Raw genomic sequence first — 26995 nt, 5'->3', positions numbered from 1 at the left:
AGCAGTAGTGCTAGCGCCATCCAATGAATTCTAGACCGAAATGTTGTTGAGAGAGTGCGGAAACACTTGCTTGGTATTAACAACGCAAAGGGTATCTAAAGATTACAATAAAAGCTTGTAAATGTTCACCCTACACACAAACACACTCCCTACACGCTAGTATCTTACTCAATGTTCATTTTATTTTATACCATTTTCTTCTCCTTTTCAAAATGAAGACAAATATTTCCAGTGTGACGTGTCAACTGACCGAGGAACGTGAAAAGAACAAGATACTGGGAGAGGAGTAAGTCATGTCAAATACTCAAACAATTCGTTTTTGCATATTTTTTCCTTTACACTGTTTGTAAAATATAAGTATACCTCGTTCTAAATAGAGACAAAACAATAAAGAAAAATAATAATAAAAAGATACGAATCCCAGAACTAGTTTAATCTTCGCCCTTCGCCAATTTCGTCTATTTTTTAGCATATAATTCAGTATGCATGATTGGAAAACGCTTTCAGCTTTCAAATGCCGAATGCTTAGTTCGGAAATGTACAGCTTTATCTTCTGCCGTGGTAAAAATAATTTGGATAATGATATTGATGATGTAGCCTATAGGCCTATATTGAAAATCCACACTCGACATTTAATTGATATTATGTGTTGGAACACGTTGCGACTCGAGGTAGCTGCCCTGGATAACACTGTCAAACTGTGTTATCTTCAGTAGATAGCACAATATGTACATAGCACGCAATCGTTTATTGAACACCGTGTTCAATGCATTGTATAATTAGCGGAGAATTCAAGTATATAACAATGTAAGCAGTTCAAGAAAAACAAAACAGGTCATCCTAGCAAAACAATACAGGTCATCCTAGCTGTTCATTTTTAAAATAAAGCTCTGGATCACGAACATCAATTTCCAACTAAGCCGTAAAAGCAATTCAGGGGTAAATAGCATTATATATAATATAACAATAACTTATGGCTTTCCATTAAACGGCTTTTATAAACTGAATGCTTTAAGTTTCTTCTATTTCCGCACACTGGTTTTTGATTTCGTTTATACGGTACATGTCATACAACGATATTAACAAGGCCAGCCAGCATCTGAGATCTCAGCCCGCTCGCAATGTCGAAGGTTCGCTATGATATAGCGACGCTGGGTCGAGAATGAGGTTCGCTATGTCAAATGAAATAAGTCGAATAGTTATGAAATAAGGTTCCGCTATGTCGAATATGAAATAAGGTTTGCTATATCGAATAATTATGAAATAAGGTTCGCTATGTCGAATGGGAAAAAAATAAGGATTGCTATATCGAATATGAAAAGGTGGTTAGGGCGGGGGTTAGGGTAAGATTCGACATAGCGAACTTTATTTCATATTCGACATAAAGTAAACCTTATTTTTGGTATAGCGCGTCTTCGATGGCGAGCCTTCGCCATCGACAAAACGGACTGTGTAACTACTATTGATATTGTTTCAACCAAAACGGACTGTGTAACTACTATTGATATTGTTTCAACCTTAAAAACAATATAAAACACAATTTGTATTCATTTAAATGCTGATCTGTATGTGTGTCAAAACTAAATGACGGTTTGATGTTATTAAATGGATCATGTATTTTTTTGCACATGATAAACACGAAAGTTAATCTTGCGTAATGTCGGAGACACATTGACGCGACGTTCATGCGATGATTTATCAAGGCAATATTATAGCAAAGATCAAAATATCAAAGTGCTTTTCTCGCCGAGATTATGTTGGTGTTACAACAGTGTCAGCTAATATGATAAGGATAATGAACTGAGTGCAATGCATTCGTCAAGATAATCGCACGCGCCGTGGAGTTATTGCATTTAGCTTGAGAGCCGATAGGCTCGAAAGCTAAATGCAATAACTCCATGGCAAGTGCAATTATCTTGACGAATGCATTTGCACGAGTACATTATCCGTCATACACTTTGAGTGTAGGCCTATTAAAACAATAGGCAATATTAATTGCTGCATTCATTATATTAGTTTTAATATTAGGGAAAATATCTTACATTTTAAAAACACCGTCAGGACATTGACCAGCTACGTAGCATTTAACTGGTAAAGAAAATCAATCCCTGTAATCAATGGTATCGATTGCGCCATACGTCATACTTAGGTAACTTATTCACGCATGGTTTAATTGACTTGACTTTATGTTGTGATCATTTAATATCGTGGTTTCGAACACAGAGAGCACTGAACCAGTTGGAAACGATCGATTTAGATGTCAGACTAGTACTACGGTGAATATCAACTGGACTTTATAGCTCTATAATTTGAACTACTTATATTAAAACACACGACATTGGGATTTAACAATTTGTTCAGTATTATCATAGGCCTTCAAACACATGTGTTTGAAGGCCTATGGTATTATAAAGCATGATCATGATATTATGCGCTAGTGTGTGTTTCCCGGGCCCGGCTATGTTATTTTAGATAGGCCTATAGGCCTACATGTATTTCATTTGTAAAATGCTGAATATTTTGCAATGGTGTCATCTTGTATAATTATGATCCACCTGTTTTTGGCCCTTTTTAATTAATAGAAGCTCGATTATTCTCATTTGATGTTTGATTTATTTGAGGTCATTAATCATAATTTATGTGACAATGATATTTGCAAGGGTGCAACTCTACTAGTCTTATTACAAGACTGCCCTATCCCAACCCTAAACCCTAATCCTAAACTCCGTAAACGAGGACTGGACTCAAGTCTAGCGAGTTGCACCTTATTCGGTAATTGTACACTATTATAGAACACCGTTTGTAACTATACCATTTTAACACCACAGAATGTATATTCGTACTTTTTGTTGGTATATATATCGAACAGACAATTATATAGTTATGTGATCTCTGTGTCTAAAGCGCCACCTAACTCTACTTTATGGTTATGTGAAAGTAGTATTTCTAGTATTTGAGCGTGCACGTATTATCTAGAATCTATTGTTTAGCGTGCAGGTTTTAGATAATGCATTGTTTAGCGTGCAGGTTTATATAATTTGGGCTGTGAAGGGTAGTTCGCGAAAATAATGCACGGGAGAAGAATACATAACGATGAATAGAAAAGGGCACTAGAAGTGTATTCATGGATAACAAAAATGATTGATCATCTATATCTAGCATGCACGTACGTATATCTGTAGATGGCACGATATAGTGAAAGGCCTAAAGTAGAGGCCAGTTCGATGTCCGCCGAGGCGAATTGAATTTGTGTGTGCAGAACAGCCCGCATTCTGCCGAAATTGAATCAGGAAAACGGACGAGTCATCTGCGGCGTATTTATAAAGCGAATTCTGATATTCCCCCAGATAATGGAGGTTACATTTGGTGGCAGCGGTGGGATTACTTTTAAAAAATTTGGAAATTCGTCTGACTACGGGTGTCATCACGTAGTCTTCATCTGCGTATAATAGTAGTTGTGTTTCCCATAATAATAATAAGTAACTGAGAAATATCAATGGTGATGATGATGACCTGGGATGATGATGATGATGATGATCTGATGATGATGAGATTGATTAAAAATAAATAATGATAATAGTGTTTTCCTACATTTACATTCAAATTTTCCGTAAATAAGCTAACACATTTCAAGTGCAGATTTTAACGCGGCTGTGTAGGCCCCCTACTCTAGCCATTGTTTCTTTCTCAAAATTGAGTTTTTATGATATGTTTGTACCTTGTTATGTTTGTTATAAATACAAGGAATGAAAATCCAGATTTGTAAACTCCAACTGCAATATTTTAAGGATTTTATTTCACTATTCCACCCGTGTATGAAATTGAAAAGGAAAGAAAATCTTTGTTGTACCAGCAAGGTACACGCGCGCAACAACTCATCGCGTTGCGTATCGCGCAATTTGTTAACGCACAAATGTGAGTGGACACGGCGAATCAGCCGTAAACTCGGCAAATTGTATTCTGAGTTAAAGTGTAAAATGTATGTGAAGGTCGTATTAATAGGTGTATCAATTCGTTGCGACAAGTATCTTATCAAACACTGTTTAAATCAATCAATAATACTACTGCTGAAGAGGATAATAAGCGTATACCTATTTCTATAGAATAGTTCTTGTCTTTGTTTGCTTTGGCTAAATCCTGTTCAAGTGGTAGATAACAAAGCATTGTATTTTGTCTATAGGTATGTATAGTCAACAATGAACAATGAGAGGATATTTCTGAACCTCGTTGACTTGGGGATGATTTAAAATGACCGCCAATTATGACTGTTGGATATTTATTACCAGAAATGTAGAAAAAGAGACACATGTAGAACCGATAAAAAATACAATTTTGTCGAAGGAACAGAGTTCAACAAATCATAACCCCGCTTTTGGATATCGTTTGAAGTCAAATGATATATCATTTTAAAGCTTATAGTATATATTTTCTAAACACGAAATAAAACAAAATTGACCGGGGCCGACATTACGGCTGATTCGCCGCGTCCAGTCACAAATACGCGACGCATACGCGACGCTTATCTGCATGCGCGGCGCATCTTATGGAAACACCACGGAAGCACTGATTTCACAAAAACCTAGTGGTCAAATGGCTCCGTTTTAGCTGATAAAATGTGGGTTTTTTCAAGTTCTTTCCCCGATTTAAATATCAAGTTATGAATTGATTTCGCTCAAACTTCTCAAGGGGCTGTGGATTTACCCGATGTTCACGTAATATAAGTTACAAAAACGAAAACTGTCGCATTCTCCTGTGAGATTCGATGAAATTGCAAAATGTGACCACTTTAAACTTCAACGACCAATATTTCAATGTTCATTTTCTCGGTAAAATGACGATTTAGGTACACGATAACTCAATAAATACAGCATCTATAGGTAAGCAAATATGATCATCGTAAAAAGCATGATCGACTCAAGAAGCGCTTTTCTCATTTTTTTATATTTTGGTCTATTTCCGATTTTGGGCATCATTTTGTGCAAATAGGCGTTTTTGAATTTTAAAAGTTCATTTTGATGCCTTATATGGTCAATATCTCAACAAATAAGGCCAATATCAAAAAAATAAAAAAACTGTTTTTGGAATGGAGCCTCAAGATTGAGCTAAAAACAAAATAAAATATTTTGGAAAGAGTGTTTTTTTTTTTTGTTGATTTACCTAACAAATATTGCCAAAAACTCACTTTTTTTTGATTTTCTTCAAAATTGTTTTTTTTTACCCCAAATCTGTATTTATATTAAGATTTATTGATGTCTTGCCTTCATAAAAATGTATACTTTTATATGTTTTGCGCGAATAATTAAAAATAATTAAAAAGTTATTGCATGTCTGAGAGTACACAGCCACCTTAATTAACATCTCTTTGTACATCCATCCAGGCTCCAGGTTTCAAGAGAGCTTTGTATGGAGCTCAATGCAATTGCAAGTCACCCATCAACAAATTCAGAGAAGTATTATTACTTGCATAAGACGCCAAGAAATGTGGTGGTCAGGGAAGTCGGATTGCAAGTTGCCCTTGGCGATCATGACTATGAGATTAGCGCAAATGGTGCGAAAAATATGACCTCTCCGGATTTGACTCATTCACGTACCATTCACCAGAAGGTAATAACTAATAATCAAGGATTTGTAGTGAGAAAACGAATAAAAAAATTATATTTAGGGAGGTAAAAATAAATTGAAGCACGTCGGAACGACTATAGTTCCTTTGAGTTTGTTGTAATTACCATGATTACGGTGATTAAGGAGTCACGCTTGATGAAACGCATGTATTCGCTGCTGCTAACTTGTGTATCTATCTAGATTACTATTAGAACAAGTTTAGGGTTAATGACACGATTTATTTGCAGTTATTACTTTCTCGGTTTATTTCATGATAATTTAGCATTCGTTATCAACCTATTACCAACATTCGCAGCCTATCTGGCAGGACTCTTAGATACACAGTGTGTACTATCACACACACTCCCACACCCCAATAGACATGACACACAGTAAATAAACGTATGAACGCCCTCTTTTGGTGAGCACGTAGTAAGCTTGTATCACAAACCACTTCCTGATTGGTTGAAAGTTTCTATGGAATGCTCCATATTGTGCAGGGGAGGGTAATAATTAAAAATCCTCGTTAATGCTTTGAAATGAAATGCACATTTTCTTTACTTCTTTAGTATGATTGGCCGTACACATCATCAACTCACGCACCGCATCTTTCAAGTGAGTATATTATATGGCCCGAAACATGTATATATACTATTATAATAATGGGTACTCTAGTTCTAAACGAGGTTTTGTTTTAAATTACGTGGATGTTTTCAGATTTCGTTGTCAGCTGATTCATTTCCCTAACTCTAACCCTAGCTGAGCCAGCTCCGGCATTTACACTAACCTTAAGGCTAAAGCTTGTAACCCTAGAATTGCCCAAACGACAACGACGATAGAGTATGATAATGAATGAATGATGATGATGACGATGATGATGACTGATGATGATGATGATGATGATGACGACGACGACGACGACGATGATGATGATGATGATGATGATGATGATGATGATGATGATGACAATGATGATGATGATGATGATGATGATGATGATGATGATGATGATGATGATGATGATGATGATGATGATGACGACGACGACGACGACGACGATGATTATAGCACTATTAGTAATCCTTTTGAGCCAATTAGTGGTTCACAGCAGCTAATGAGAATGACAAGAACCCTCTAAATCATAATCCCGAAAGAGGACGATGAGAAGGCCAGAGCTAGAGGAGGAGTAGAAGCAACAGAAGGAGGTGGAGGAGAAGAGCAGGAGGAGGGGAGGTTAAGGGTGAGCAGATACATAATACATAGGCCTATACATAAGTAAGAAATATGTGGACCTATTTATCAGGATCGTAGCCAGCCCCCCCAATTTACTAAAGTATACAAAAAAAAGTCCCAAAATGTAAGAATTTGCGAGCGTAGCGAGCCAAAAAAATGGGATTTTTAAAGCTTCTTTGGTCAAAAAATGTCCAAATTTAGGGAAGAAAGTCCACCCCCCACAAACAATCCTGGCTACGGGCCTGCTATTTATCATGTTTATTACACCAAACAATACATAACCAGTAATATCTCCTGACATACAGCAAAAAGTGCGGGCAGAAGAGGAAGGATGTGTGACCTTGACACTGAGCTTCACGAAGAGGTTTGTCACTTTATTGCATTTGTACTATTAGACCTTGAAAATCATGAAAAATTATTATTTTAGTATCTCTTCGAATCGTGTTCTTAATTTCTTTTATCAAACCTGATTTTTGTTGAGAAATTTGTAACGTGTACACGTGTCATAAATTTCATACAGCCGAATATTTACATTTATATTTAATGCGTTAAAACTCATATGTTTGATTGGCATAATATCATAATTGATTAAGGGGGTGCTATCATTTTCTTCGGAAGGGAGGGGGGTCCCAAATTTTCCAACAGTCGGCGTCAATAAAATTGCGACCCCGTCCATATTTCAACAACAAAAATTTTATGACCCCCCCCCCCCCCACCACCACCACCGATACCCCCTAAATTGTATTGAAACCAGTCAAACCAGTATATAAACACACTATCTGTGGTCATCTTGCATGTGCCTCCCCACATTTAGGTCATCAAAATTTCATTCTTTCTTTTTTTCTATTTTTCTTTCCAAAATTTATTACCCCCCCCCCCCCGTATATTTGGGACCCCCTTCCGAAAAAAGATAGCCCCTTTAAAATGATCACGTAATCACATCATCTATACACGGGGATAGCATGTACTGGACACACTAGGGATGACGATGATACGAGGATGAGGATGAACGATTTCAAGATGTCAGCTCCCATCCCCGGCTCCCATAAACATGATGTTTGGAAAAAAAGGCAAAACTCTGACAGCTTCCAAATAATCCTGTTGCCATGGGAATACATCTCACAAGAGATGCGAATCATGAATAAATGTGGTTGCTCTTGCAGGTTCATGTGTTACATCAACAGTGTCGTGAAAAGGAATTTCAGATTCAGAAGCTTACAGAAAAGTTATCTAAATACCTCCATCGCAATGCAGAGATGGAGGCAGAACAAAGTAAGTAATCAGTGGCGTACCGTGGCCCAAAAACAACACATTTTGTTGTATAGTACCATTTTTCACAACTTTTTATACTTTTTCAAATTTTTCCGCCCTTTTACTTATTCCGCTGCCCCTTCTATTTGCCGCCCCTTCTTCTTCCATCGCCCTTCGTTTTGGCTGCCCCTGCTTTTTACCCTGGGGGCTCGCACCCAAAGCCCCCCAAAAAAATACGCGCATGGTAATAATCAGCAATAATTGTGATATAATTATACAAATATTAAGAAGGGCATTTCGTGATCCACAGCATCCTCCTCCCACTGTTCTCTAAAAAAATTGATAAATGATAAAAGCATCTGACTTGAAAATGAAAGTTTGTGGGTTCGAATCCCATGCTGGCACTGGCACATTTCCTTAACTTGTTCAGAATTGGGTTGAACACCGACCAGGATTTTATTTATGTTGTCTAGTTTCAGTGTAACTCTTTGAGTTGGTTAACCGTTCAACCTTTCCTTTATAATATGGACAGTTTCCTCTTGAAGTGAGCATTATTGTTCCCCATTGTGTCTGTTTGTTCTTGTGCAGGATGCCTAACCCCATTACATTACCTATTTCATCTTTTAAGTATTCAAAGATAACAAGACAGAATTATACTTGGTGTTTGTCATGTTCTTTGTTATAACTCTGGTTTCATAATAAAAAAATATCAATCATCTCCCCAGCATGTAATAGATACAAGGCCTAATTGCATTTACCATGGTAATTAGGGGAACATTAGCCCACATAATATGATGTATGCTCCTATTACATTATCATCATCATGATCATGGGATCCCTCCATCCCGCTAGTAAAATGATGTACCACAGTCAAGTATGATCCATGGGGTATCATGTATACCAAAGAGGTTTTAAATAGAAATAGAGTCGCAATAGATTATATAATCTTTTGTTCGTTTGATGCCGATTAGAAGTTGCGACAGGCTATTCATAAAAGTGGTACCATTGTTTGAATAAAGGGGTTCCGCCATTAAATTGGTCACTGATCCGGCATCATATTAACGCTCTACACAACAGGCGAATATCAATAAGTGACCACACTACAGTCATGTGTAAGGGCAGTCATGTGTAAAGTGGTACCATTGTACTCACGTATCCCAAATGTGTGCTTGTGTGGGTCTGAAGTCTATAAGGAGGCTTTAGCTGTCGATGCAATCATCTTTACCACCCACCTGACGTTAGGCGTTTCATTTAAATAAATTGAATGCTCTCGCTGATCGATTACACATTAGAATGTATGAAGGCTGCCATGTCCAGTCCATAGGCCCTATATCTATATTACACTATAATGGTAATAGCTATACGTATACATGTAAGTATAAGTATAGGCCTACAGCCTGTCTCAAAAAAAATTGTGCAAGTGAAAAGCGTCCTCTGTGGCAATTAGAAAACACCGTTGTGACATAATGATTACATCGACGTCAAGGGCATAATCTTAGCTCTCAAATGCCGTTTAGTCTGTTCAATTTGCTTGTTTTAATCTCGAGATATGCTTACTTAACAACGAAAGGGCAAAATCACAATTGTGCCACTTTTACTAGGGAAGAGGTCTGTACATGTAAATCGATGATAGCATCAAGTTTATCAAGAGTTCCTTCGTGAAAACAAAAGAATGCATCAATTACACAACAATACAAAATTGTTTTTAATGTTTTATCATGATAAAGGTATAATGATTCTCTTTTTCTTCTTACGACAAATTAAACGATAAATATTTCACATTCTGCTGTAAAATTAAATACATGTGCATGTCAATGATTTTACCATGGTAAATACTGTTCTTTTTTCAAGACATGTTAAAATACAAACAAATATTACACACTTATGGGTTAATGAACTTTGATAAGTTCATGAAATTTGACAAATTAATGAAATTAGACAAAATATTGCACGCGCGCTGGTGTTGATGCGTCTAATGCACGAGCCCCGAAGGAGGAGTGCATTAGACGATCAACATCAGCTATCATTGATTTACATGTACAGCCCTATTCCTAGTAAAAGTGGCACAATTGTGATTTTACCCTTTCGTTCTTAACTAAATATATCTCGAGATTAAAAAGAGCAAATTGAACAGAACAAACGGTATGTGAGAGCTAAGACTGTGCCCTTGACGTTGATCTAAGCATCATGACACAACGGTATTTTCTAATCGCCAAAGAGGGCGCTTTTCACTTGCACAATTCTTTTTGAGACAGGCTGTATAAAGGTTGTTTTTTAAGAAATTTCCATTTAATTTTATTTTAAGAAGGAGATTGGTATAGAAATAGTGGCGTACCCAAAGAGGGAAGGGGTTGGGGAGGGGCAGATTCACCTCTGTGAAAAGTCTTGGGAGGGGAAGAGGGAGGAGGGGATATGGAGAATGAGAGAGGGCGGGAGGAAGGGAGAAATAAAAAGATATAATAAAGACAAGTAGATAAATAGAAATATAAGGAAAATGATGGGAATGAGAGAGGGAGTGTGAGAGGGGACAATGAGAGCGAGGGAGTGATAAAGTATAGGCCTAGGAAAGAATAAGTACAGAGAATAATAATAATTATTAGGCCTATATAATAACTAAACACATAACAGCACTGGGCAGCATTCGATGATGTCAATGCCTTTATTCGTTACGTAATTAAAACGCCCAGTCAGATGTATTTCACACCTACCAAACACAACTCACCCAATTTCGCAAACTGGACGTTGAATGTACACTCTCATGAATATTGATTGGCAACATTTTCCAATATGTCAGCGCTCTAATCGGAAACAATAGAACAATAGACCCTGCAGAGCGTTGATGTATACTATATTCCACATTGACACAACTGCTAAATTGTGACTACAATCACTGTCCTTCCCTAATAGAAATGAAAATTGTAAAAAAAATCATCGCATTGAAAATTACTGAAAATGGCTGGTCCTCCCTCAATCAAGCTTATTACTCCCCCCCCCCTTGAAAGACTTTAGCAGCACCTCTGGCTACAATGATTTTAGCCAGACCTTTATGACCTCCCAATGAAAAATCATGTCAATTCTAAATTTCAGCATGGTAATTACAGATTAAAAAATTTCAAACTGATATCACAGTTTCTGAAATCAGAAAGTAAGTTAATGGATGATGACCTACAGTCTCTCTCTCTCTCTCTCTCTAGGTGCCATATCCTAGGACGTTGGCGATCATGTCATGCCACAATTCTCTGTTATAAGCCATCTCCAGAAGCTCTGTCGCTTTATGTTCAGCTCCCCTTTCTTTTAGCCAGTCTTTCAGATTTGATAACCACATCACTCTCTTCCTGCCTCTGCTCCTTGTTCTTTCTATTCTTCCTGTCAATACTAGGTTCTTGAAACCATCCTTTCTGAGGATGTGACCAAGGAATTTGAGCTGCTTAACTCTGATTTCATGTAACAGCTTCCTGTTCACATGCATTTGAACTACAGTATTCAAGTATTCAAGTACTAGCAAACTATGCCACGTGGAGTATAATTTCTATAGCAGCATATTATGATAAAACTATAATGGAGTATAAATCTCATTCACATCATGACCTATAATATTATGGCATAATTTTGGTTATCAGGCACCTGGGATCAGCCATTTCAATGCGAGTCCGTAAATTATGTTTTTCACTATCAGTTTCATGTGGCTGAAACTGTGGGATGCAATGAACCGTTGTTGATGAACTTGATGACATTAAAATATGATGGGTTGTCATAATTGTTTATGTTATTGAAACTAGGCCTACATGGGTAAATTACATGGCATGTTTTTTACATTTTTGCAACCACATGCATGCTTAGGCCAGCAAACAACACAAAAAAGGTTCTTAAAATGCTTATTCAAAATGTTTTTATAACATTTAAATGTTGGTTATATAAAGATCATGAATATACATTTTGAAAACATTATTTTAAAATATTTTGGGCAAACATTTTTGCAAAATAGTTTATCAATAGTTAAATAACAATTTTTGTACCTTAGAATTGTGTGAAATATGTCTCACCTGCAGGTTCAAATTCAATATTAGGCCCTTCACAATTGATTCTTAGTTTCCTGTTTCATGGTTGAAAACAAGGGATGAGGTGACTTTTAATTATTAATTATTAATTATCTATTATTTTCTTTATTTAGTGGTCGCAACCTACATCAACCCGTTTTAACAAGGAACATGCATTTAATTATTTTCCAACTATGTTTGATTTTATACATAAGTAATGGTACAGTTATGTTCTATGTTTATTCATCATTATAGTTGATATGATCAAAGTCAGAAAGTAGCAAATGGGAGTCATTAACAGTTATTTTAAAAGAGAAAGTCAAAAATATAAATAAAATGATTAAATATTTTGCAATTCTCTACTTTGGACCCGGGCGGGAAACAGGAAACTAAGAATCAATTGTAAAGGGCCTTATACATAGCATAATTGTATAAAAAGATCTAAGTAAATTATGTATTTGCAGGTGCAATTTCATCCCATTTTTACAGATATATCATGACAACACACTGTGTAATGGGCGTGGTCAATTTAAATTTCAATCTAGAGTGAGATGATGCCATTTTAAATTTCATATCAATTTAGAGTAAGATGAATACCATAATTTGGCCTATTTTAAGGTTTTTTAAAAAACATGCTGTCATAAATGGTGCAAAAGTCGGACCCTTAGATGATAGTTTCCATCAGTGGCATAATCTGACGATAATTTTTTTCATAATTGAGGGGTGCACTCTTGGGAAAAAAAAATTCAGGGTTGTCCTGTAGAACCTTGAAGAGAAGAGTATTCTTGAAAAGTGAAAGAACTTCAAAATGGTCTCTTCTGGCATTTACAGAACTTTTTCAGTTCTTTTTTGGTTCTTCATAGGAAAGCTCTGGTATTGGAGGCATTTTCTAGAAATTAGGAAATGCTTTGAGCATGTTTTAAACAGATTAATTGAGTAGGGTATAAAGTACACTGATGGATATGCATTTTGTTTGGAGCAAATCGGACATACGGTTTCCATAATACATCAATTTATATTTTCTTTGTATCCTATTGTTTTTGTCAATAATCGATATAGTTAATGAGATAAAAGGACTGGAAAGGCTCAATTTACATAATTAATGAGCTAATTTGCATAAATGCTAATGAATTATGCAAATATGCAAATTAGGGAGCGGCTTTACTACATATACATTAAAACATATTAGAAACACTTTACCAAGTTTCAAGGCAAAAGTATGCAAAATAAAAATACCCTGAACATTTATTCATGGATTGTTAGCAAAATATTGGTAAAAATCATATGTTAATGAGCTTCTCCAGTCATTTTAGCTCATTAACTTTATCAATTATTGATAAAAACAATAAGATACAAAGAAAATATAGATTGATATACTTTGAAAACCGTATGTCCGATTTGTTTCAAACAAAAGACATATTGATAAGTGTGCTTTGCTCTGATACTCAATATTAATCTGTTTTAAAAAACATGCTTAGAGCACTTCCATAATGCCTTTAATACCACCTCTTTAAGGTGGCTGTGTACTCTCAGACATGCATGTAGTAAAAGTGCAATAACTTTGTAATTATTCGCACAAAACATATAAAAGTATACATTTTTATGAAGGCAAGACATCAATAAATCTTAATACAAATACAGATTTGGGGTAAAAACAACAATTTTGAAGAAAATCACAAAAAAGTGAGTTTTTGGCAATATTTGTTAGGTACATCATAACAAAAAACACTCTTTCCAAAATATTTTATTTTGTTTTTAGCTCAATCTTGAGGCTCCATTCCAAAAACGGTTTTTTATTTTTTGATATTGGCCTTATTTTTTGAGATATTGACCATATAAGGCATCAAAATGAACTTTTAAAATTCAAAACGCCTAATTTGCACAAAATGATGCCCAAAATCGGAAATAGACCAAAATATAAAAAAATGAGAAAACCGTTTCTTGAGTCGATCATGCTTTTTACGATGATCATATTTGCTTACCTATAGATGCTGTATTTATTGAGTTATCGTGTACCTAAATCGTCAATTTACCGAGAAAATGAACATTGAAATAATGGCCGTTGAAGTTAAAAGTGGTCACATTTTGCAATTTCATCGAATCTCACAGGAGAATGCGACAGTTTTCGTTTTTGAAACTTATATTACGTGAACATCGGGTAAATCCACAGCCCCTTGAGAAGTTTGAGCGAAATCCATTCATAACTTGATATTTAAATCGGGGAAAGAACTTGAAAAAACCCACATTTTATCAGCTAAAACGGAGCCATTTGACCACTAGGTTTTTGTGAAATCAGTAGCTTCCGTGGTGTTTCCATCAGATGCGCCGGCGCATGTAGATCTGGCGTCGGCGTATGCGTCAGCGTATTTGTGCGTTAACAAATTGCGCGACACGCAACGCGATGAGTTGTTGCGCGTGTACCTTGCTGGTACAACAAAGATTTTCTTTCCTTTTCAATTTCAAACACGAGTGGAATAGTGAAATAAAATCCTTAAAATATTGCAGTTGGAGTTTACAAATCTGGATTTTCATTCCTTGTATTTGTAAAAAACATAACAAGGTACAAACATATCATAAAAACTCAATTTTGAGAAAGAAACAATGGCTAGAGTACACAGCCGCGTTAAGAGTCTGGTAGTTGGAGTGTGCAAACTCAGCATCAGTACCTAAGGCTGCGATCACATAGAAGTATACGGCTATACGAAATACGCTCAATCGAGTTCACATAGTATACTCCTATGTGAAGTCAGCCTGATCGAATGAGCGTATTTCGTATAGTCGTATACTTCTATGTGATCACAGCCTAATGGGTTAACATTTGGTTCTTCTTTTGGACAGCTGAACTGCCAGTTAATTTATTTTTTATTTTGGCATAATGGTCCAATTTATTTGACACTTGGCTTACTGCTACCTTCATTCTCACTCATGCAAAAAGCAGCATTGGATGATTCCCATAATATCATTTTCTAGTTACATGGTGTATATTGCTTCATAAATGATTAATTCATTATTATTATTAATGATTGAACAATACACTATAGAATTATTAAGCATGTGGATTAAACAAGTAGGTCTATGGTATATTTCATGATGAAAAATTCATAATCATCAATTAGAATTCCAGGATATTGGATTAAAGGCCTATTCAGCCATTTTCTTTGCAAAATATTTTGTCTTAAAACTGCATCACCAAAATATCATCAGTTATAGGCTGATTTGATCTCAATATATCATGACTATTGCATGAAAACTATAAAACATGTGAATAACCCACTATGAAATGTAGATTGCTACAATGTATCCTGAGTGTTTATTGCTAGTGTCATAGGATGATAAATTTGGTACCCTTGTCGGTACCCTTGTCGTGCAATAAGAAAAACTAGAGCGGTTACCGCACCATAGCTGAACCATGATGCTTCGGCAGTATATTGTGGAATATCACTGTCACCCTGGGGCTCATACCTCCGTAGGAGATATGAAAAGGTCCCAAAATAGGAATACCGACCTGGTTCTTATGAGCAGTGTCATTCCCGGTGGGGGAATTATTTTTTATTATATATTCTTTACTTCTGATCTCTTTCATTTGACGCCACTCAGGGGGTCATACCTTCTTGGGATTTTGAGATTTGAAAGGAGGGCCCAAAATAGGAATATTGACACGGGTCTTATGAGGTGTGTGACCCCCAGCCATGCAGTGGGATTTAATACATTCTTTACTTCTTTCTCTTTCATTTGACACCACTCAGGGGGTCATACCTTCTTGGTATTTCATGATATGAAAAGGACCCAAAATATGTATATTGACCAATGTCTTCTGAGGAGTGTTACCCCCGGTGTGGAAATTATTTTCATTATATTCTTTACTTTGTTCTCTTTCATTTGACACCACTCGGGGGTACATACCTTCTTGGCATTTTGAGATATGAAAAGGGCCCATATAAATATTGACCCAGGGCTTATTATAAGTGCCACCCCCGGGTGGGAAAATATTTTTATTATATTCTTTACTTCTTCCTCTTTCATTTGACACCACTTGGGGGTTCATACCTTTGTGGCATTTAAAGATATGTCCATTTCAGACCAAAAGGTTGGTAAGTAAGTAAGTAAGTAACATAGACTAATATAGGCTGATACCATTTCATGGTTCAGCAAAAACCAGACATAATAAAAGTTTGTACATCTTCATTTTGATGTCCAATTTTGTTTGTATCAGATTACTTGAACATTTACCATTTGTCTGCTTCAGTAGCATATGTTCTGGTTTAGCAAATTGCAGAATAGGTCTTTAAACAAGATCAAGTTTGTATGATCAAAATTGAAACACAATATGTGGAGTTGCAGATATGGGGAACTCCAGAAATCACCTGATGAACTGACTTATTGTTCACATACTAGTGGCAGCACCAGATATTTTTCTGAGGTGGGTGAAAATGGAAATGGGGGAGGGGACGGGATTGCTAGAATATTGCAATTTTGGGCCAAAATAGGGTGATTTGACCCAAAATAGTGGATTGTCTGTGATATTTTTGTCCTGACTGAAGAAGCAAACCAAAACTAAGGGGTAAATGCCTGCCCTCTTGCCCCCCCTGCAGGAAAATACACAGCCTCATGTGCAGTTATGTGGCTATAATTTACTCACAATCTGACAGGGAGATCCCTGGATAGAGAATCATGCTATTAAGCATGCTAAGGGACCCCTTAACTTTAAACTAAAAGGTCCTGGACTTTGGCACTGAACTGACTAGGTCTGATATCTCTCATTGATGTTGTGTGGTGAGAATTTATCAATTTAGGTATTACTTTTCATCATCATCATCACCGCGCATCATCATGACATGCTGTAATGCAACACTGCTCATCCAAAGTTCATTTCTTGTTAGTCCACAGAATATCATTAATGTGTTTTGAAAGCAATTTCCTGTCCCTTTCTTGCGTGGTATCAATTACCTTTGCCTCGGCAGGAAGCTTTTTACACACTTGGATGAGATGTTGTAAACTTGCCTCATTTTTTAAAATGTTACCATATCATGTATCAGCATTAGTGAACCTGTTCATTTTTGCAAGGTGTAGTGCATTGCATTTTATATATCATGGTTTTCTCATTGAAACATGGTCAAAAATGCAAAAATATTGGCTCCTCTGCATGTTTTATACACATTTCAAGGGACTTTCAGAGATCCGTCATGCAGAACCAACAAAAAAGCTGTTAAAATTTCTGAAGTTGCTTAAAAAATGGTAGATAAATTAGGAGAATATCCTTACACCATTTTTTCTTTCAGAAACATTGAGAAAATACGAAGAAAATTAAACTACACCCCTTGATAAATTTGTGACTATTTTTGCATTTTTCTCAAAAAATAATAACACACTGGTAACAAAAGTTATGTATATTATAGGGGCAAGGAATAAAGTTACTACACTGGAATTTCAGTGACTCAAGACAAGCGGTATGTTATTAAGGTTTTACCGTCGTTACTAAACCTATCGACGAAATTTTTTTAAATTGACATATTTTGTACATTAATATGTGTAGATAATAAATCAGGAAAAAAAAAAACAGGGGTGCGGACCTCACTTTTGAGCTACAGCCGTTTTAAAAGAGGTGTACATTTCCAAAAATCTCGGTACACATCAATGGCAAAATCAGCAATTTGACCCAAAATATATCACCTTTGCGTTGTATAAAAAAATTGTCGAAAAAATTTTTTTAATTTTATATATGTTATGAAAAACAAAAAGCTCTTTAAAAAAAAAAAAAAAAAATTGGGGGTACCGGACCTAGTTTTCGCGTAAATTGACCAAAATAGGTCAAAAATGCATTTTTTCTGCGACACCATGCGTAGTTAATTGCGTACATGGATATTTTGGTGCATGCCAACGCGCTGGTATGAAGCGCGATCTGATGCCGGATCAGCGTCTATTTACGCATATGGCCACAAAAAAGGAATTGTCTGTTTACGCAGGAAATTTTTCACTGTAAAAAAAAAGTTACCTAAGATAGGCCTACTTAGGCTAAAAAGTGTCCATAATTAGGAACAATTATAATGATGTCGACTATTAAGGCTAAGAATATCAAAAAATTCTTAGCCTAATTCTAATTTGGTGTATTTTAGTCACAAGCGGGTGTAAGAAAGACTCCCATTCTGCAAAGATATTGGGCCAAAGAGTTATCAAGTTACACAAAGTGAGTTATTTTCAGCTTTATGTTCACCTGACTCGAATGACCAAAAAGAGGATTTATTAAACATGTTAAAGCGAAGCGTTTGACACCATGGGCGGAAGTGTTTGACTATAATAGGCCTACAATTATTATAGGCATTGGCCTACTTAGCATGCTTAGTGCCTTTACCGAGAGGAAAACTTTTTGGTCACAAAAACTATAGGCCTTCGGAATTATCTCGAGGTGGATTCATATCATCAATTGTTGCAGTTCAATTTAAACCAAAGTTAAACGCTGGGTTGCCTATAGCTGTAGAAAAACGTTTGGCCAATTATGATATCATTTTTGTAAATGTAGGCCTATGACACATTTTTTTTAAACTGAATAGTTTTGATGGTGTTGTCTATATCGCATGCATTATGAAAATAGCAATCAAAAACATTGAACACTTGCTGCAAAACATATTCTTAGTTGGAACAATGGTGCCAAAATAATATATGTCTACAATAACATTTTCACATGTTTTTAATTTTGTTGTAGCGTGTTTCATTATGAAACGTTCTACAAACGATATAACCTTTAATACGTAATATACCGTAGTGCTTACCCAACATTTAGGCCAAAATATTATTAAAACGAATTAACCAATTTACCCAACACTCGTTTAGGCCTAATGTTAAAAAAACCTGATTCTGTGTTTGTTTGGTAGGCCTATAACTTCATACCATCTATTGGACCCTACTGTCGTATAGGCCTACTTTGGGGAGGGGTCCAGGTCCGTTATTACTGGAAGCACGCTGGCAAGATTTGGTTTGTAGGCCTACATGTTGTATTTAATATATTAGAAGCGACCACTTTTTTGCGCTCAGCAAACATTGTTTTCTTTATTTTTTGGCCCTAGTTATCGCCAAAAAAATAGCATTGACACGACAACACGCATCGTTCTCTGCGATGTCTGCAACGCATAACGCGCAGAACACGACGCTGCGCATGCACGCCTTTGAAAACAGGCGCAATAGTCAAGTCGAATCGGCTGACGACGGTAAAACCTTAAAAGAGGTTACCGCAACAGTGTACCTAATTTCTTAACATAATGAACCACTTGTCTTGAATCACTGAAATTTCAGTGAAGTAATTAGATTCCTTGCCCCTATAATATACATAACTTTTGTTACTAGTGTGTAGTAATTTTTTGAGAAAATGCAAAATTAGTCACAAAATTTATCAGGGGGTGTAGTACCACCTTAATACGGCCATCTTTGAGATCAGATTCCCTATTAGATTTACATGGAATTTCATGGAACTCGAATCAGTGCGTTTACGCGGTTGTGTCGCCAGCGTAAATATGCGCTGCTTAAACATGAATAAAACATTTATCTTATGCGCGGGGCCGTAGCAAGGTTGACAAATGTGGGGCGGCAAATTGAAATAAAAGTGATGAAAAGAAAAGTTGCCCACCTGGCTCAAACTAGCGGGGGCAAAATTGTGATTTGCATCTTCCTTTTGGTGTGTTTTACAGTCAGCAGACAAGAGAACTTTGGAGTAGTTGAGAGCAAATTGATCTGTTGTAACCAGGAAGTGTCCCATCTGAAGGAAGTTGTGTCAAACCAACAAGAAGACATAGCTCTTCTGGAACAGATCAAGGTATGCCTCACCTTTGTAATATGGTTGCGTAATAGAAAAGAGTATTGGTGTGTCAAGTATTCACCAGCAAAGTGGTTACATAACTCCCTGGTAACTGGATCACGCACCCAGTGGCGTAACTAGGGTTGGTAGCGCACGGGGCAAGAAACAAAATTGGCGCCCTACCCTCCCACACCGAGAATATCTTAGACGCTGGCACTGGCGTAGCTAGGGCTGTGGCGCCCAGGACTAAGGATATACTAAATCATGTAACTAATTTATTTTGGTTACTGGATGGATGTTGAATATTAGAATTAAAATGTTCTCTCAATTGATTTTGTGCTTTTAACTTTCATCGCTTGGAGGGGTGCAGAATCGTTGCTGAATTTGTCAATTTGGCGCCCCCTAAGGGTGGCGCCCGGGGCACGTTGCCCCCCTCTGCCCACGGTATTTACGTCACTGCACGCACCTTTTGGAATAGGTAGTGCATGCCATAGACTTTGTGTTGCGATCATTTCGATTGTGGTACAGAGCTCGAAAGTGTGATCCAGTTGACATGGTGAAAATCGGATTACACGTAACACTTCGCTGGCGAATAGGCATATCGTATGTATATTTCATTACAAGTGTCCATGATTGTGTGTGTTTTGTGGTATCTCTTCCCTGTTTGTGGCACACCAGCTGGGTGGGTGGGTCCCCATTCCCATGCAATTGATCAACTGTGAATCATACCAAATTAACCTCATTTTAGGCCTTTTAAGAGTAGTTATTGTTTAACAATTATGCAAAATAAGGGAGTTAGTAATTTTTTCCAACTACATAATTATTAAAATCAAGCTTTCATTCCTAATGTCTGAAGGAGTATGTTCCAATACTATTTCAAAAACATGTCTACCTTCACACTTAAAAAACCATTTAAGGGATTTCATTTGTTACAACTCTAACCCTAACCCTATAAAATGAACGAATTGAGTGCAGTAGTAAATTTGCAACTACAGGCTTCTATTCTATATAATTTATCTTCGACTTCCAGGAGAATCTCCACTCCAGATGCAGTGATCTTGAGAAAAGAGAGCAGGATTTGGAAGAATTGGTGGACTCTCTGACGGAGGACATGAATGGCATCGCCAAGGAAAAGAAGAAACTCAATAGACACATCAAGGAACTCAACTCATCTCTTGAGACCAAGCAGGTAAAGATATTTTTGTTTATTTTTTGTTGTTGTACTTGTTTGTTTTTCTTTTCAAAAGGTATAGTTCTGGTCCAAGAGGTTTGGTAATGCTAAATGTATTCTCGAAAAATACCTGGATCTTTTAGGGTTTTTAGTGACACACTGGTGCATGGTGTAGCCAAATGATGTCCAGAGAAAACACACATTTTAAACTTTGGATTGCTGAGATGAAAATGTAGAGGAACACATTTTTGGTCCCATGAATAACAATCCGATATTGCGGATATTTCATACCATTACACACAGGACTATGGAGTCCACAGACTGACTCTCCCGGTCTAACCTCAGGATCAAACAGATCTTACACAATGAGAGGAAGCAGGATTCCACTTAAAGGAATGAACATGGTATAATAATCCATTCAGCTTCCACAAGGCAGTTAAGTCAAGGTGTGTTCCAGTGGGCACAGTATTAAATAATGTGTGTTGTACCAAAGAACTTGCTTCTTTTAGGTGCTGACATGTGCAATCAAAGTGGTGCATCTGTACACATGCAAGGTAACGTAACAAAGTACTGATGTCACTGTCTTGAGGAAGCCAAATGCAATATAGTTGTAGAAGATCAGGAGTTTGATACTATTTCTTATGTGAAAACCAGTGTGAAAACATGGTTGGTCCGTGTACTAGTCTTATGTGTCTGACAATATAGTCATTAACCCAAGCAATGGAGATTTTTTGTGGCTCTGAAAAGAGTTGTTTGAAAGTACCTTTCAAAACCTTTGCATACTTAATTTTTGCTGAGAAAATCTTTGTGTTCTATGAATCACAGTTTTGTAGAAATCACACTACAATTATTATTTCCTTGATTTGATCACTTGACAGATTGTAATCAGCGAGAAGATAGAAGAGTTGGAGGTAAGAAATAAATAAATGAATATTGTGGCCAAACATGTTTGCTATAAAAGGTTGATATCGAAAATAGAATAGAATATGAACTATGTTGTGCATAAAATTTGCATTGGATGTTTTATCATGCTGCGTGCAATTCCAGGATTTGCAACTATGATGGATGATATTTGATATATAATTTTAAGTGGATGAGAAGTCTTACACAGGATGAGTGACAATGAAATGTTCTGGTCTGGTTCTGACCCTTGATAATTTGTGAGCAAAATAATATTTGCAAAATCAATGTGACATAAACCTTGTGTTTGAGTCAACCTGAAAGAAATAGGCATAAAACATGGTATTCTAAGAAAAACACATGCATGTGTCTTTTATTATTATGCCCAATCTTGTATGTTGAACAGAGTTATCAAAAAAGGGTTTTAAATGGTCAGTCTGTGTGGCAACAGACTTGTGTCCTGATGGGTCTTCCAGAGTGGCAGCACCGTGGGGAAATGCTCCCAGTCAGAGATCTTGTCCCAGTTGCCATTTTGCAGAAATTTCATGATTTTACCCCCCCCCCTGAAATTTATTCTCCCCATGCCCCTGGAAAAATATTTCTGGTGCCCCCACTGGACTTTCAACAACTCAAGTGAATACATTTACTGTGAGCCATTGGGCCAAGGGTCCAAAATAATCATGGTCCAGGTGGAGCAGGCCAGAGTGCCTCATTCAAAACACCACAGTGATTTACAAGAATCCACAACTTGCATTACACATAGGCACAAACCAACCTTCTCGAAGTCATCAAACAAGTAGCATTTGGGTCACCATCCAGGAAGAAACTCCACACTCCAAGGTCTGTGACAACAACCCCCAGGAATTCACCAGTTGTGTCAACTCCACGGGAATTAACTGAGCAGAAAGATGTAACCCGGAATGTACATCTTGCAGCGAATCATAGACATGGCGCTACTGGGACTGATCGACGGCAGAGCTCCACAAAATCGCAGAAGGTGGCTGCAACAGAAGGAAGGAGCAAGGGGAAGAGTTCTGAAAAGATACCTTCAAAGCAAGAACGAAAACGTGTGAGCAGGAGCCTGAATTACAATGATTGCGCTCATCCAGGAGATACTACAGATGACAGTGATCCTGATGATGCTGATTACAATGGTGGCAGCGATGATGATGATGATGATGTTAAGCCCATCAATGGCTTCTACAATAACAGCTATGTATCCTCATCTGAAGATATCAGAGAGTTGGCCAGTCCAACACCTAATGATGGGATTCAACATGCCGAACCAGAACATAACATTGCCGCATCTGGAGGTGAGCAAATTCCCACTGATGAGTGTGCAAGTGGCGATGAACTGGATGAGGAGAAATTCCAGCAGGACTTCCATGGCAACCAGAGTTCTCCAAAGACCAAAGATGAACAGAGTGTAGATGAGCTGATAGCAGAAGTTCTTGCTGAGCTTGCTGAAGAGGAGAAGTGTGAGGCAGACAAGCAAGTTATTCCAAAGGCTGCAAAGAAGCAGATGGCACCAGCCAGCAAGATGGAGTCTGAAGGATTGTTGCTACGGAAACATGAACTGGAAAACTACGCAATGCGAGCACGGGATAGGTGAGTAATAAATTCCAGCATCTTTTCAAGTTGTCAGTGGAAACTTTTTAAGAATGATAATTTCATAATTCCCTGCATTTTTGTCTTAATTTGCAAAATGTGCACCTTTGTCATTCACCCTCCCCCCAAAAAAAATGTGGCCTTAACCCTCGGCCTTAACAAATGGTGGCACTATTTTGAACTGTTTGATGTTGGGAAAAGTGGTACCTTCATTAATTTTTCTTTGTAAATTTGACCTTCATGGGTAGATTTTCTTTATGGCTATGTGCCTGATTCCATTCCCATGTATTTATTTCCACAGATCCTGGCAATATATGTATGTCGTCCAGCTTGGTTCTCAGTTGTGCTTCTATGAGAGTAAAGAAGATCACCTGCGAGGCAAAACCTACAATGGAGAAGGGCCGCTTGACTTGACTGATGCATCCGTCTATGCGGCTTCAGACTATTCCAGGAGGAAATACGTCTTCAGAGTTTCGTAAGTTTTGAAACTTTTGTTTTTCTTCAAATGACTTACAACCAATGTATACTCTTAAAAGTGGTAATTTTTGCACATGTTATTTGTCACAATTCTCCGATTTAGAGCTGCTTTGCTTGTTCTTAAATTCGTGCAATTTTGAGTTTTCATACAATTTCCATAAATCTGCAAAGGTCTGAGGTGACGGAGACAAGGGTTTACCCCGCCCCTCAATTGTACCAAGGAGGAACACCCCCCTAAAAATCCTAATGGAAGACCAAAAAACATCATGTTTTGGGCTAAAATAGGTTAAAATTGCAAAATAAAACTATAATTGCCCTGTGTATCTTCTTTCAGACCAAAAAACACCATGTTTTGGGCCAAAATAGATTAAGATTGCACAATTGCGTGCGCTACATATGCACTGGCTGATAAATGAGCAAAATTCACCTTCATTTGGAAAGTTTTCATGTGCAAATGTCCCAGTAACATAAACCTTAACCTCCACCCTAAATTTAATGCTTCCACTGCCACTGATTGTAGAGGGGGGAAAAGTCTGCTTCTTGAAAAGATCTGCATTTGGAAAAGCCAACCCTCCCCCCAAAAAAAATCCTGGCTAAAGTCTACGGGCCTCAGGTGGGCATGCTTAAATAAAATTACCTGTCATAAACTTGCCATGAAAACATTTATATCCTACTCTCTTTGTTACATATATAAAGTAGCTATGACTATGTGTGTGGGGGTGTTTGTTTGTTTTTTTGTTTGTGTGTCTCTTCATCTACTGTAAGCCAACTTGGCAGTGAAGCGGACAGGTGTACGTTTAATGTTATGCATTAGTGATCAATATACCATCAGAAGCATGGTACTGAGGACACGTGCTGTGTACAGATGGTGCATTGCTATCCGAGATAATTACAGAGTAGTAAGAAAGGTTTATGGATTCCAATGAATTCAGGAACACTAATATTTTATGCGCTTTGTTATGACTGATAATTTCCATATTATTTCAAAGAAGACAAGAATCAGCATAACTGGTAAATTGTTGGATTTTTGGTAATTGCAAGCAAAAACTAAATGAAATAAATTCAATGCAGAAATAGAAATTGCCATAGAGTGATTTGTGCAATTGTGGAAAGCACTATTTACTACATCAGAAAGGGAACCATAACTTTTTTTTCATGTAGTGGAGATTGGGAGAAAGTGACATTCAAGGGTCGGGCATTTATGGAAAATATGCCTAAAATTGTGACAATTTTGCCCCAAATAGTGACATATTTGATGATTTTTGTTTTGTAGAGGAAATGGGGCAATCTCAAGTTTAAGGGTGGTAAATCCTAATGCCTAATGCCCCTGTCACATAGTCAGTGCCTGTATATCCACTCCATCCTTTGACTCCATGATGTCAAATGAGTGATGAGCAGCCCAACCACAGGCCCAACCGCCCAATTTGTGATACACTTCTGAATCTGACTAGGGTCTTGAACTACCAGTTGTGAAAATTGTGGTACGGTGTGAATGAATGATACCTTGAAACAGATTGTCACGCGCACGGAGCATGAATGAACTTGAGTAAGTAAATGGGCAGGCGGTCAGACAGACACGCGGTACAGATGGACAGCCAGATTAGTAATAAATAGTTATTGCACAATCTAACTGTAGCCCGGCATGCCCATTTTACAAATGTCACTCTGTTCCCACACCACGGTTGACAGCTGGACTGCCATAGTAGAAGATTCTATTTCATTATTTCATACTTATATCTACTTATATTTATGTGGAAGCTTATAGGCTACCTTTAACCAGCAATAACTGCGGAAAAAGCTGGTGTATGCAGGGACATGATAGGAATCGATGGGGGTGCAATTAGAAAGTTGGATTATATTACTCCATTTTTATTTATCAGATGTATTGATAATGCACTAGAAACTGTTTGTGTTATTATAACCATTTCAATACATACTGAGTTGACCATAATCAACTGTCTGCTTTAAATCTGATAAAAAAGTAATCTTGCAAATGTGTGCATTTCTACTCTATATTTGTGTGGAGCTTAAAGCGTTTTTTGTTGTTTTGATTTGTTTGAGTCCAAGATAGAAAAGGAGGAGATGAAATTGAAACTGAAAGGAAAAAATACAGAAAGTATCAAATTAAAAATGTACAACAAGAGGAATGACAAAAACAAAATCAATTTGATCATGAAAGAAGCTTTAGTACAGAGTTAAACAAAGATGGAGCGAGAGACAAAGGAACAGGGGAGTGTGGTGGAGGAGAGGGGAAGGGGGCTAAGGCAGGCCCATTTGCAGGGAGTGCAGGGAGTGTGGAAACAAAAAAAATCCACTGAAGTCCAATTTTTACTACTTTTCCAGTAAAAAGGTCAAAAGGGGAGGGGGGATTGACAAAAAAGGTCAAATTTTGGTTATAAGGGATTTAAATGTCCAAAAAAGGGCAACCTTTAGGGGTATTGAAGTCCAATGTTTGCAAAAAACATCTGGACAAGTACATTTAATAAAGGTCCACTTTTTTTGGAAATCCTGCACCCACGCCAAATAAGTCCTGCATGTGACTGGCTTGGGCTGGGGAAAAAAGAGGAGGGAGGAGAAAGTAAATACAACATATGCTATGGGCCAATAATGTAAGTAAATGATCATCATATATGTTCTGTGGAATGTGGGATTGAGTTTAGCCAATAACTTGAATATTTCCATGTTTCATCACTAATTAGACTTGCAAGCGGTCAGCGGTTCTTGTTCCAAGCAAGAGATGACAGAGAAATGTTGTTCTGGATTTGCAGTATGGACAGTGGCGCAATAAATACTCCAAATAGCGATAGTGACACCTTCAACGGGGCTACACCGGGAATAGGAGTCATAGCCCCGCCCATCACCGGATCACCAAGTAAGACTGACAGGCTGCGAAACATGATCAAAGGAAGTATATCTGCCCTAACCAAGTAG

At 37.2% G+C, this 26995-nt stretch overlaps 1 protein-coding gene across 1 annotated transcript; it reads left to right on the top strand.

The window, feature by feature from the left end:
• Window positions 1–212: 212 nt before the first annotated feature.
• Window positions 213–26995, top strand: LOC140152049 (uncharacterized). The gene is made up of 11 exons (XM_072174350.1): window positions 213–286; window positions 5379–5604; window positions 6171–6216; window positions 6756–6841; window positions 7998–8106; window positions 19802–19926; window positions 20939–21097; window positions 21958–21990; window positions 22743–23587; window positions 23889–24062; window positions 26764–26995. The coding sequence occupies exons 1-11, from the start codon at window positions 213–215 to the stop codon at window positions 26993–26995; spliced, it is 2109 nt and encodes a 702-aa protein (XP_072030451.1).

This window comes from Amphiura filiformis, chromosome 5 (assembly GCF_039555335.1).
Source record: "Amphiura filiformis chromosome 5, Afil_fr2py, whole genome shotgun sequence".
NCBI classification, from domain to species: domain Eukaryota; kingdom Metazoa; phylum Echinodermata; class Ophiuroidea; order Amphilepidida; family Amphiuridae; genus Amphiura; species Amphiura filiformis.
This window is presented reverse-complemented; position numbering and strand designations above follow the sequence as displayed.

Excerpts from the sequence above, each read along its gene's own strand:
- LOC140152049 (XM_072174350.1), top strand. The coding sequence starts at position 213 with ATGAAGACAAATATTTCCAGTGTGACGTGTCAACTGACCGAGGAACGT. Across the intron at positions 19,927-20,938 it reads CTCTTCTGGAACAGATCAAG|GAGAATCTCCACTCCAGATG; the intron begins GTATGCCTCACC and ends TTCGACTTCCAG. Across the intron at positions 23,588-23,888 it reads GCAATGCGAGCACGGGATAG|ATCCTGGCAATATATGTATG; the intron begins GTGAGTAATAAA and ends TTATTTCCACAG.